Here is a 14,019-nt window from a genome sequence, read left to right as displayed (position 1 = left end):
TATGTCCCAAATATTGCATAGGATACACATAATAAAAAATATATTTTTTGAAATTCAGATGTAGCAGGACATCCTGTGTTTTAATGTGTTATATCTGGCAAAACTACATAGGCTTGTTATAGGAATTAAATAATTCATGCAGAATGTCTACTGTGATTTTTGACACATACTTGGAGTTCGGTAATAAATGGTTGACAAATAAATCATTTTTGTTGTCACCATCATCATAAGCAACATTCAGAAGCCTGAAAGCACCTTTGCCCCAGAATCCTTGTTATCTCAATTACCACATCATTTAGCAGTTTCCCAGTTAAGGTGTGCTGGAATACCAAAAAGATGGACTCTCATTGTAGTGTACCAATACAGAAGCCATTCATCTTCATCTTGTATTTGTGTGGTTTCTCTTTCCTTCTGACTGATTCAAGTCTTTTGCCTGTTTATCATTTCCATTTTGACCTTATCCTTTAGCCACTCATAATTAATGAATACTATTTTCTGCTTCCCTTTATGGGCCAATAATATAAGTGGTAAATGGTACTAGGTTTGGGACTACAATTTAAGAGTCAAGAGCATAGTAAACTGAAGCATTGATTTTGATTTTTTTTTAGTTTGAAACTATAAACCTTAGTGGATACAGATCAAATTATCCCAACTAATGACTATGCAATGTAAAATAGAATTGGAAGCTTTCTGAAATCTAAAATACTTCTTCTATTGCTTTTTCCTTATCTATTAGGCCCATTATACAGTCCTAGAGAAGTGTTATTAATCACAGAATGTGTCCTTTGGTCTCATTTAGAATTTGGAAAATAACTTTTTTCCGATACGTGTCATTCCCAAGTAATTTCTAATAGTTTCTTTTATCTCACTTTTTAAAACCTATGACCCTTTCCCCATTTATGCATGATTATTTTTCCCTATGAATCTCTCTGTTATTTAAATGCTAGGACATATTCATTTTCCGGGAGAGAAACATTAGGATTTTATTGTTTCCAATCAACTAGAATGACTAGTACTGTCTGTATACTTGGGCATTAAATGCAGTTTGATAATAATAAAATTATGGCTACAATGTATTAAGCACTCTACTATATTCCCAATCTCAAAAACTATTGAACTATTTTCATTCATTATCTCATTTAATTCCTATAACATTCTCATGCTATTTTCCTTATTTTATGGGTGGGGAATCTAAGGCACAAAGAAGGGTAAGTACCTTGCTTAAGGTTATACAGCCAGTAAATGGAGAAGGCAAGATTCTAGTTCAGGTGTTCTTATTCTGTCATTCAATGTGCAGTTACTTTCTTCTTCAGACAACTTGGTAGAAGCATTTCTGGCTAATTAGCATTAAAAAGCCTTGGACAACTTAAAAGCACTTACAGTAGCTCCAACCTTAGCGTAAGAAGACCATACTGAAGAACGGACCAGTTAGGTTCTGTTGAACGCGTGTATAATCACCTTAACTGTTTATTATTTCTTTCAACGTAAGTGATGTTCCACTTTGTCACTTCTCTTTTTGGTCTCTATGCTCTGAACTTCTGTTTTTTTTCATCCTCCCCTTTTTGTGGTTCTGATATAATAAAATTCATTCCTATTTCCATGAGTTTCAAAGGTCACTTTCTGGAACCAATGTCAAGGCCTGGTCTCAAATTGGGGAACAGACTGTCTCCTGCTTTTCCCTTTAAAGAATATTTAAATATAACCAGAGGCTGTGGGGAGAGGGAGACGAGAGGACCATTAAGGAGAGACTTTTAAAAGAAGAAGAACAGCAAAGAAAGACTTGTCTCTAGTTCTGCCAAGAGTCAGGATAAACTCATGCTTTAGGGGAACAAAAATAAGGAAAAGGTAAACGTATGGCCAATCTTTAGATTCATAACAATCATGACACCACAACCCTACATTTATTTGATATTCTGTTGTTTCTGAAGGGCTTTTACAAATGTTTCTCCTGCATCTTTTTTAGTCCTCATAGCAGTCTGTGAGGTGGAATTATGCCTATTTTACTATGGCACTGGAAGTAAAGTTACTAGTTCAAAAGAACAAAATTAGCAATTGACAAACCCCGACTAAAACCCAGGTCTTTAATTTCTTATGGGGCCGGATGCGGTGGCTCATGCCAGTAATCCCAGCACTTTGGGAGGCTGAGGTGGGCAGATCACCTGAGGTCAGGAGTTTGAGATCAGCCTGGCCAACATGGTGAAACCCAATCTCTACTAAAAATACAAAAACTAACTGGACATTGTGGCGTGCCCTTATAATTCCAACTACTCCGGAGGCTGAGGCAGGAGAATCACTTGAACCTGGGAGATAGAGGTTGCAGTGAGCCGAGATTGCGCCACTGCACTCCAGCCTGGGTGACAGAGCCAGAGTCTGTCTATAAAAAGATAAAAAAATAAAATTTCTTATGGGTGTTTTTTCCACTGTGTCAACCTTTTTTCTTGAAGATGAGCACTAGTTCAGAGTAAAGTTTTGGGGGCCTTCTATCCTCTTTTTTTTGAGAAGTGTGGCTGAGGTTTGCTTATAGAGTCTAAGGAATCTGGCTGCTCTCTTGAACAGAACTGAAGCATGGATGAGATAATCTGTCTTCCTATTTGTGAATGGATTTTTGGAGTGGCTGGAAGATAACATTGTATGGAAATGTAACAAGGGCTACTTTGGACTTCTGTTTTATTTCTCATTGTGTTGAAGGTGAATGTGGTGCCTTTCATAACAGTTAGTGCTGTGGTTTAGAAATAACACTCTAATTATCCTTCATTTGAATCTCTTCCTCTTTAAGTGGGTTTTTTTAGATGTGTGATGTGAGTTTAGTCAATAGGTGGGGGTGCTTAGGAAAACAAGCTATTTCAGTCCTTGGCAAATGTGGGCATTGGTATCTGTGTTCCTTGCTATCATTTGCTGAGTAACAAAATTATTTTTTTCTAAAAATACATGCCACATTCTTCTCTTATTTGCATTTGCTTTTCATTTTACTGAGGAACATATACACATACATTTTGATCTATAGGATGCATTTAGAGATAATTTTCTGAAAAATCATTTTACAACCTTTGAGCTCAGAAGGTGAATGAAGAAGAGCCATAAAAAGGCAGCCACAAAGAAAAGCAAATGATTAATTTCTGGAAAAGAGTATTATCTTTTGTGGAATTTAAAACTGCTTCTTCTGCCTGAGGCTGTTTCAAATAATTTTATATTTTAGAAGCTTGAAAAGATTTCAGTACAGCAGTGCCCCCGTTATCCATAGCTTTGCTTTTTATCATTTCAGTTACAATAAGAATTTTGAGATAAAGGCAGAGAGAATGTGTTCTATTTTGTCATTATTCTTATAATTGTTCTATTTTATCATTAGTTATTATTGTCAGTCTCTTATTGTGCCTAATTTAGAAATTAAATTTTATCATAGGTATGTATGTATAGGAAAAAAAGCATATATATAGGGTTCAGGACTATCCACAGTTTCAGATATCCACTGAGGGTCTTGGAATGTATCCACTGAAGTTGGTGGGGGGGGGGGGGAGGTGCTGTAACCATTTAGCTCAGGATCATTCAACTATAACTAGTAGAGTTGATATTTAAAAGCCTAAGCCCTTTAGCCATGATGGATAGTCTGTTTTAATAGTTAGCTTTTACTTTGCCTGATTGTCTGAGTTTGAGCTGACAAGGCGATGCACAAGAGGGGCAGAGTCCTAGCATTTCTGAGGATTGTAATTTGCAAGGGCAATATTCCTTCTCACATTCATCTCAAGCCCTTCATGTATAAAGACCTATCATTCAAGGCAAAAGACTAGAAAACATTTAGCGAGGCTGAAAATTGCACAGTTTCTGTTCTGTAAATCCTCCTAATCCTGAGTTTGTCTCTTCTCCTCATCTGCAAGATTCCTTGTCACCACAGCAATAGACCTCAGCATCTAGGAGATTGGAAGATACCACAGAATTCTGCCTGTGTGACTCACAAATCTTTCATGCTATTTGAAGCTTTACAATTCTGACTTCCAGGCCCTCTTGGGAACTTTTCGTGCAGGGATGCATTATAACTTAGGAAATCATGATCTTACCAATCCTGGAAAACATGGAAGTGATTCTGCTGAAGGAGAGCCATTACTGGCCGAAACAGTAGAATTATTATTTCCATTTTAGACCTGAGAAATATCTGCCTGCTGTTAGCCAAATGTGGTTCTCCCATCAGGACTCAGGAAAGAACTTGGCCATTAGGACTAATCAGCATTACATTTGAGAGAATAGCTTTAGCCTTCTAGTGACTAGCATGGGTGAATCAATATGTTTATTTCTACTGATATAAGCCAAGGTTTCTTCTGTAAAAGAATGAACTTATAACATCACCAGATTTATAGTTTTACACAATATGAATAAAAGAACATGACATTTATCTTTTACACTTATGAAGCATCTTCTGTTGTGAAACTTTTTTAGTTTATGCCACACACATACACGAAAAGATTTTGGTAAGTACTACAAATAACGTTAAAAAAATGAGGGACTTTTTTTTTTTTTTTTTTTTTTTTTTCCAGAACCAGTGGCTTTTCCTACATGTAAATCTGTGTATTCCAGTTTCAGATTCTCCAGAAGAGCTGAATTCATTTCCTTGCTCTCTTCTTCAAAGAATTATCTTCAACACTAGCTGATGACAGGAAAGTCTGTAAAGACAGAATGGACCTCCCTCCCTTCTTTTTTATTTTTATTTTTTAAGAGACAAGGACTCTTGCTTAGGTTGGAGTGCAGTGGCATGATCATAGCTCACTTCAGTCTCAAACTCCTAGGCTCAAGTGATCCTCCCACTTCAGCCTCCCAAGTAGACAGGATTACAGGTATGCACCAATGTGCCCAGCTCATTTTATTTTATTTTGTTAGAGATGGAGGTCTTCCTGTATTGCTGAGGTAGGTCTTGAACTTTTGGTCTCAAGCGATCCTCCTGGCTCAGTCTCCTAAAGCTCTGGGATTACAGGTGTAAGCCACCATACCTAGCCCTCCCTCCTTTCTTAACACCGTTCTCCATCTCAATACTGTTATAGGAACACAGAATTCACCTATGGGGAGTTCAATACAAAACTCCCAGTTTAGAAAATAGGGTCTTTGCAGCCTCTTAAGTCCAAAAATATTGCATATGAGGATTTATTTTAGATATGTAGCTCAAGTTTTGAAATATCACTGCTCCCTAGTCTATAAAAAACACTGTGTTTGAGGATTTGTATTAAATATACCTCTCAGGACAGGAACTACCAATTTTTATTTGTAGAATATAAATAGAATGTAGACAGAAGCTCAGATCTAGCAACAGTTATTATGAGGCTACCATAGAAAATATCATTTATCCTCTTAAGTAGACTTTACACATTCCCCATCTTTTCTGTGACATGTGGAAGATAAGAGCTGATTTGCCAGACTTTCCTTTATTTTGGTTTCAATATGGAGTAACTATTCCAAGTCCCAAAGTGCAGGATTTTTGAAATAAAATTGTTTTTATTTTGGTGGGGCCCTAAAGCTGGAATAGGCCCTCATGTTGCAGAGAATGAATGTCATGTAAAATGTGTAGTGAAGTACCTTGATCTAACATGATAAGCCAAATTATTTATGTATAATGTCTATAATTTATGCTAAAGCCTCCAAAATATTTTAGTTTTCCATTTTTTTCAATGAGAAAGATAAGACCTCTTGAGTTTATTATTTAATGAGTCAAGCATTCAAATCACATAAAGTAGCATTCAAATCACATAAAAGTAGCATTCAAATCCAGATTGGTTTAGTGCTAGTATCTCCTTTTTAGATCACTCATGTTAATTTGCACATATGAAATATGTCTATAATTGATTGAACAAGGAAAGGAATCTTAAGTGATTTATTTAAAGTTACTAAACTAAGGCAATCTAATGGGATTACTAATAGTGATTTGGTGAGTGAGTGGAGGGCAAGTGGAGAGTGGCAGTGATGTAAGTTACATCGTCATGTGTCATGGCAGAAAAATAATATATAGTATATAAAATTGAAAAATCAAGAAACAGTGGGACACACACATAGAAGGATCCAACAGAGACTCTTGAAAGCCCTTTTCCCACTGGGGAAGAGGTCTGGGATTGCAAAAAGGGTAGCTATTGATTTTTATTATAAGCCCTTTGGTACTGAGATTTTGTTTATTATTTGATAAAATTTAACAAGATTTTACTGAAAAAGCAAAAAGTTATGATCTATAATATGTCTTTCACAGTAATCTACTGATAACCTATCAAGGTGCTTTAAATTGTAGACCAAAAAGAAAATTGGAACATCTTTTTCCTTTATATTCATTATTGTTATTCATAATGTGAGATTGCAGTGAAAGAGCATTAACTGAGCAACTAATATGTTCAAGGCTTTGTTCTAGGTTTATTAGGAGATAAAAGGGGGAGGCAGTTTGATCCTAGGCTTCAACGTGTTACTGTCTAGTTGATGGTGCTGGTCATGGGGAAGAAATTTGGACATGGAAAAACTAGCAACTCACATTTTCTCTGTCTGCTTCACACTGTGCTAGGTACTTTACCTTATTTTTCATATACTATAGGAAAGACAAAATATAAAGAGCTATGTGAGTTCAATGGATATAAAATTGGTTTTTATTTATCAGGAACAAGAAATACTTCCTGAAGCAGAAAATTCTAAGTAAGTCTTGAAAGTAGGAAGGGATTCTTTGGACAAAGATGGGATGGGAAGGCATTGAAATATTTGCTAGTCAAGAAACTTAGGTTTAGAACTCATTTTTTGTTGTTTTTCTCTTGTATAAAAGTGCTTTGTTGCCCTGGAGGTTGAGGCTGCAGTGAGCTGTAATTGCATCATTGAACTCCAGCCTGGGTGACAGAGTGTGACTGTCTCAAAAAATAAAAAATGAAAAATAAAAAGCCTCGCTGTAAACTAGATACAGAATGAATTTTTAAAATATTGCGTGTCATGTTCTCACTCATAAGCAGGAGTTGAACAATGAGAACACATGGACACAGGGAGGGGAACTTCACATTCCAGGGCCTGTCAGGGTTTGGGGGGCTGGGGAGGGACAGCATTAGGAGAAATACCTAAGGTAGATGATGGGTGGATGGGTGCAGCACACCACCATGGCACGTGTATACCTATGTGACAAACCTGCATGTTCTGCACTTGTATCCCAGAACTTCAAGTATAATTAAAAAATAAAACAAAACAAAATATTGCTTGTCCAGCTTAAGACTTTTTATTAAATGTAAGACTGTTTACAAGGTTACAGAATCACAATTAAGTGTTGAGTATAATCATTTCTATCCATTAAATGTGGAGAAACTTAAAGGCAAAATGGAGATCACATGGATTTTGTAGCTATTCTTGATTTTTTTTTAGTTGTTCAGTGAGTTTTCCACATCTTTAGGGATCTTCTTAGCCTCCCTCTTTAACTTATTTGTTTAGTTTCCTTAGGATTGTATTTAATTGCATGTTAATTACTGAATCCCAATGGGGCTGTATTTTAAAGAATCTTCATTTTGAGTCTATGGAATCTTCACTCTCTTGCCTAGTTTTTCAAATCTTTGTGTTCTGACTGAAAGTCCAAGATGTCTGTGGCTATGGCAAAGAACCCAGATTCTTAGATTTTTAGAAATCATGTCAAAAGCTATATGAGTAACAATAAGTAAATAAAATCAGAAGTATGAAGTAGACATAGTACTTCTTATACACTGAAGCCATTTAGTCTCTTTCACTTGGGCACTGTGAGTTAAAGGTGGAGATTGTCATCTTTGAAGATTCATTGGAACACTGATCACTCTCCATTTAGGATAGCTTACAGAAGTCCTTGTTTTACAGCTCCCTCTGCTTTGCGAAGGGCTTATTGTCTGAATTTCCAGACCATTACATTATACTCTATAAAAGAGTATTTTATATTTCTTCTAGAGACAGAAAAACACCATATATTTGGAAGATTCTATGTGTGATCATAATATTTAGCATGAAGAGAATGTTGCATTTTGAAGCTATTTTGGATTTATACATGTAAAAAAATTTAGAAAATCTGTTATATTAAATTAGATGTTTAACATCTATATCTGCAGTATTTGCTTTTAGTCGTAAACCCTGAACTCTAAATAATTATTATCCTCCACTGTCCTGCTCTTGAATTTTTCATGTCTTTAAAGTTATAAAAATGTTTTATGCTAAGGGCAGGTGCAGTGGCTCACACCTGTAATCGCAGCACTTTGGAAGGCTGAGACAGGCAGATCACTTGCGGTCAAGAGTCTAAAATAAGCCTGGGAAACATGGAAAAACCCTGTCTCTATGAAAAATACACAAATTAGGCAGGCATGGTAGTGCACACCTGTAGCCCTTGCTACTCAGGAGCTGAAGTGGGAGAATTGCTTGAGCCCAGGAGGTTGAGGTTGCAGTAAGCTGTGTTTGTGCCACTTCCCTCCAGCCTGGGTGACAAAGTGAGACCTTGTCTAAAAAAAAAAAAAAAATTATACATATTGTAAAAAAATATAAAAAAGATAAAGTATGAAACAAAATCTACCCATAATTTCACAACTGAGACAACTTCTGTACCCATTTTGAGTATTTTCTTCCTATTATATTTTTCTAGTCATATAAATGGGTATTTTAAAAAATATGCAGTCATGCATTGCATGATGACTTTTTCATCAATGGCAGACAACATAAACCATGGTAGTCCCATTAAGATTATAATGCAGCTGAAAAAGTTCTATCGCCTAGTGATTTTGCAGCTGTTGTAATGTCAGAGTGCAATATATTACTCACGTGTTTGTGGTGATGCTGCTGTAAAAAAACGTACTGTGCTGCCAGTTGTCTAAAAATATAGTACACACAATTATTTACAGTATGTAATACTTGACAATGATAATAAACTACTATGTTACTGGCTTATATATACACTATACTATGCTTTTTATTTTTATATATAGTATACTATACTATACTAAGCTTTTTATAGTTATTTTAAAGTATACTCCTTTTACTGATTTTTTAAAAGTTAACTGTAAGATAGCTTCAGGCAGGTATTTTAGGAGGTATTCCAGAAGAGAGCATTTATATCATGGGAGCTGAGAGCTCCATGCATGTGGTTGCCCCGAATACCTTCCAGTGGAACAAGATGAGGAGTAAGTGTTACTGACGATCCTGACCTTGTGTAGGCCTAAGCCAATGTGTGTGTTTGTATCTTCATTTTTAGCAAAAAAACTTTTTGAAAAGTTTTTAAAATTTAAAACATAGAAAAAGGCTTATAGAATAAGGATATAAAGAAAGAAAAGATTTTTGTGGAGCTATAAAATGTGTTTGTGTTTTAAGCTTAGTGTTATCACAGAAGAGTCAAAAGTTAAAAAAAAATATATAAAAGGTTACAAAGTAAAAATCTACCATAAGATTAACTCATTATTGAAGAAACATTTTAAAATAAATTTAATGTAGCCTAAGCATACAGTGTTTATAAAGTCTAGTAATGTACAATAGTGTTTTAGGGCTCACATTCACTCACCACTCACTGACTCTTTCAGAGCAACTTTCAGTCCTGCAAGCTCCACTCATGGTAAGTACCTTCTACAGGGAGACCATTTTTTATCTTTTATACTGTATCTTTACTGTACCCTTTCTTTGTTTAGATATACAAATACCATTGTATTACAGCTACCTACAGTATTCAGTACAGTAACATGCTATACAGGTTTGTAGCTTAGGAGCAATAGGCTGCACCATGTAACCTAGGTGTGTGGTAGGCTACACCAACTAAGTTTGTTTAAGTATACTCTGTGAGGTTTGCACAATGATGAAATCTCCTACTGATGCATTTCTCAGAAGGTATCCCATCATTAAGTGAGGCATGACTGTACTTGGGATGTCTGTCTGTCTATCTATCTATCTATCTATCTATCTATCTATCTATCTATCTATCTATATTCTTATATTGATTTTTCTTACATTTTCATTATAAACAAACATATGCCCATGTCATTAAGTTATTCCTTTTTTGGGGGGGTTGGGGGGATTGAGGATCACTCTGTCACCTGGACTGGAGTGCATTGGTGCAATCTTGGCTCACTGCAACTTCCACCTCCTGGCTTCTCCTGCCTCAACCTCCTGAGTACCTGGGATTACAGGTGCCCACCACCATGCCCAGCTAATTTTTTGTATTTTTTTATTAGAGGCCGAGGTTCACCACGTTGGCCAGGCTGGTCTCAATCTCCTGACCTCTTGATTTGTCGGCTCGGCCTCCCAAAGTGCTGGGATTACAGATGTGAACCACCATGCCTAGCCTAAATATTCCTTAAAGACAGAATAATGACCTGTATCCTAAATATTCCTTAGACAGAATAATGACCTGTATGCCTCCTTTATGGTGCTTCTTTTGTGTCTTACACTTCTATACTCTCCTCTAATGTTAAAAAAAGTTATTAAAGGTTTTTGGAATCCTTGTTATTAAAAATTATAGTGCTCTAGCAATAATAGCTACTTCTATCTTAGTTTATGAGGCCCTGCCTATGACAAACAACAAATAAATAAATTGGGCTTCTGTTTATTTGTCTATTTAGAAAGTCACTTTCTTTTTTAGCTTATGTAATGCCTTTTGTTTTGATCCGAAGTATTAGAACACAGGATCATTCTACTGGATTATGTTGGATTTATTTGGCAAATCCAGTTCTCTTATCTCCAACAGGCTGTGTGACTGCTTTGATATGGGTGATTTTAAAGACTAGTTAAGGGCGTGAATTGCAATTACATCTTTACACTTAGTAGCTGTGTGACTTTGGGCAGATTACTACATTGCACTACACCTTCTTTTCAAGATTAAAGACTAAAATCACTAAATGATATCATAAAGTACATAGCCCAGAGCCAGACTGATGTTGGATATTCTTGTTATTTTTCTTGTCATTGTTGTAATCATGAGGTCCTTGGCCATCAAATAGAACAAAGGTGACTAGCCTTAGTCCAGGGTGAAAAACATCAGAACTTTTCCTTTTCTATTTGAAGTAACTGGCCGTGGAAGAAAAAGGCAAATAACCCATCTTAATTCTGGGCCAACAGGAAGGCATCTTTGTCTGTCCTGTCTAAGAAACTCTCTCATAGGTAGCTTCAGATTTTGCAATGAGAGAATTGCGTTAGTGAATCTGAAAAGTTCACTAATGTGGCTACATTGTTAAATAGCAGTACCTGACAGTCACCAAAATGCATACTACAGTCTCAAGGAACTGACCTATTATTCACATTGTTTAATACCTATTCTGTCTCTATATAAATGCCAGTGTTCCTTTAATAAATTATAATGTGTTATAATAATAATACCTGTGGCTTCTATTTATTGAGTGCTGACTATGTGACAACTAAAGTTTTTGTGAATTATCTCATTTAATCTAGTGGCTGCTCTGTGAGGCTGTTACCATCATCCCTATTTCATAAAGGAGGAAACTAAAATTTAGAGAGGTTCAGCATTACAAGAAAGAATTTCAATGTTGGTCTCTCTGACTCCAGAATCTGAGCTTGTAGCTTTGCTCTTAGCTTTACTGTTTTGGTTTTATAATTACTGCATAGACTCATTCATTCATTCAGCCTGAGAATCTAGTTTGTTGAGAATCTACTTTGTGCCAGGTCCTATTCTAAGTGCTTGGGTTGCAGCATGCAGACAAAGTCCCTGCCTTCCCAGGGCTTATTTTCTATTAAATATAATAGAACATTAAGTTACCTTTAGGTGTTTTACTCCTAGAATAAGCATTCGTGTGAAGCTGTGACTTTTCTTATTCTTGAGCTTTAGGAATGTAACTGAAATTTTGTGTAAGGCTGAGTATACCTCCTGACCTCATGAGAGGATTATTTCTATAAAAATATTGGAAGCTAGGGCATGTTCCATTTTACGCATCAGGCTGTTTACTTTAGCACTGGCTTTTTAGCCTTGGCAGACTTCTCAGATTGGAGACGTTCTTACTAATTACTTTAAGAAGCTTTTAGAAGGTTTATTATTATTGATGATAAAGCTACTTTTTGGTACCTTGGTTTCTTTGACTTCCTTAAATGTTCTATACGTGTGTAGAGCAGCATAAAAACTTTCTTTCTTTGGAACATGCCAAAAATACATCAGACAAACCTAGAACAAGAGGCTTAATTACTTCATAGAATAAATTTTCAAATTCAAATATAGTTGAAAAATAAATGATGAATCAGGGAAGTCTAATTATGAGGAGCAAAGTGCTAATACCTTTTTTTCTGTGATACTGAGAATATTAAATCCATCCTTAAGAATGAATTATTGCAAGAAGAAGATGATATCATAAAGTATTTGTGTTAATGTCACATTTAATCCATGTGGAAGCTGAAAATAATGTTAAATATCCTTAGCTAGAGACTATGTTATATTTTTTACCTAGGGAATTATCAGTAAATACTATGAAGTATGTTGCCTTGTAAAAAAACTAGTTGCCTTATTTTTGCATTGGAAATACAAATGAATCTTTTTGGTCCCATAAAATGCAAATGGGTTGTGTATGTTCCTTTTTTTGTTTTTTAAGTCCTTTGTCTAAGAAGGAGGCTCATTGGCAAACCAGCTAGCCATTCACTTTGGATTTTGACCTAGCTTCTCCATGGAACCCTAATGACAGACTCTCTGATAACCAGTGCAAACTCCATGAATATCTCTCATTTCTCTAGAAGGAGGTGTGGATTTGCAAGGCTACCAGCTGGATATGCAAATACTACCTGACGGGCCAAAGAGTGATGTGGACTTTTCAGAGATTCTTAATGCAATACAAGAAAGTAAGTTTCACTCAAATTTTAAATTCTCCATGAGAGAAGAAATTATTATAATAGTTGGGAGGGGTAATAAACTAGAAACCTTAGATGACAAACTTTAAAAAAAATTAATAAAATGATGTCTTGAAAGAGATACTGTGCAAAATGATTTTGAGACTAGTACAGATAGTGAAAATGAGATTTAATTTGTGAAACTAAATCACAAAATAGTGGAGTTTTTGAAAAAGCTATAGCAAGATTATCCATTCTATATATTGTATTTCATGTTATAATATTTAGTAAACCTCAGAGTATCATAAATTTTCAGATTTCTTGATTAATCATAATCAAAGAAAAACCTTTAAGAAACGAAAATACAATTCCTCTGCTCAAATGGAAGTAATAAGAGGGAAATATTGGTGCAGCAAGGTGAATCAGGAACTTCTTCTCCAAAATGACTATCTAGAGTCGATGATAGGCTGCATGCCAGAAGTGAGCCCTCATTTTCTAAGCATTTTGAATAATCAAGGTTTGCCCTTCTTAGAGTATTTTATTTCTGTTTTATAGCTTTCACTCAGAAGTTTATCAGAATCAACACATTTACTCATTGAGGATGGGTGATGTGGTGTCACATACTAAGTCATTACTGTTGATGTTTCATGGTCAGAGCTCTAATTCTGCCTGATGAAGCTCTTCTTTTAGTATCGAATAATTTATCTCATGTTGGATTTGAGGGATTTTGATGTGAAGAACATTGTATAAACAACCATTGCATTTCTTTTTCCTACTTCTAGTTTTGGGACATTGCATTTTCTTGCTAATTTTCTTATGAATAATTTATATTGTCCTCTTGACCTTATGAGATCATTACTACTTCCACCTTACACATGGAACAACTGAGCATGGGAGAAATTGACAAGGCAGCATGATGATAATGGAAACCAGACTGCAATGATGGCTGTTTGTTCCTTCGTTTAATTCCTTCATGAATATGCTCAGTACACGATTTAAACACATTGAGGTGAAGGATCCTGAAACTGAAGATGCGACTTCTTTTAAGAGAAATGTTTTACCAAAAAATATAAGGGGACCAGCTATTTATTCTGTTTGAACAATTCCTTTATGTTCCATTAATGAATGAAAGAGAAAAAAATTTTGCAGGGGAATAAAAATCAAATTACTAGACATTGGAGAGAAAATAACTTTTCATGGAAAGTTATAAAATTATGTAACTATTTCGCTTGATTTGAAAGATGAAAGATTTTACAGTGCTCAAAGGATTTAAAG

General features: G+C 35.4%; 1 protein-coding gene across 5 annotated transcripts in view; it reads left to right on the top strand.

The window, feature by feature from the left end:
- Positions 1-14,019, top strand: part of ANO4 (anoctamin 4) — a 390,977-nt gene that overhangs the window by 190,799 nt on the left and 186,159 nt on the right. For 3 of the 5 annotated variants that reach the window (XM_074402350.1, XM_074402348.1, XM_010340215.3), the window contains one exon: positions 12,652-12,756. The exons of the other annotated variants lie outside the window; for them this stretch is intronic. In XM_074402350.1, coding sequence (XP_074258451.1) covers positions 12,652-12,756 — 105 coding nt within the window. The remainder of the gene's footprint in view (positions 1-12,651; positions 12,757-14,019) is intronic. 5 annotated transcript variants of the gene reach the window in all.

The sequence above is a fragment of the Saimiri boliviensis genome, chromosome 7 (assembly GCF_048565385.1).
Source record: "Saimiri boliviensis isolate mSaiBol1 chromosome 7, mSaiBol1.pri, whole genome shotgun sequence".
Classification (NCBI taxonomy): Eukaryota; Metazoa; Chordata; class Mammalia; order Primates; family Cebidae; genus Saimiri; species Saimiri boliviensis.
This window is presented reverse-complemented; position numbering and strand designations above follow the sequence as displayed.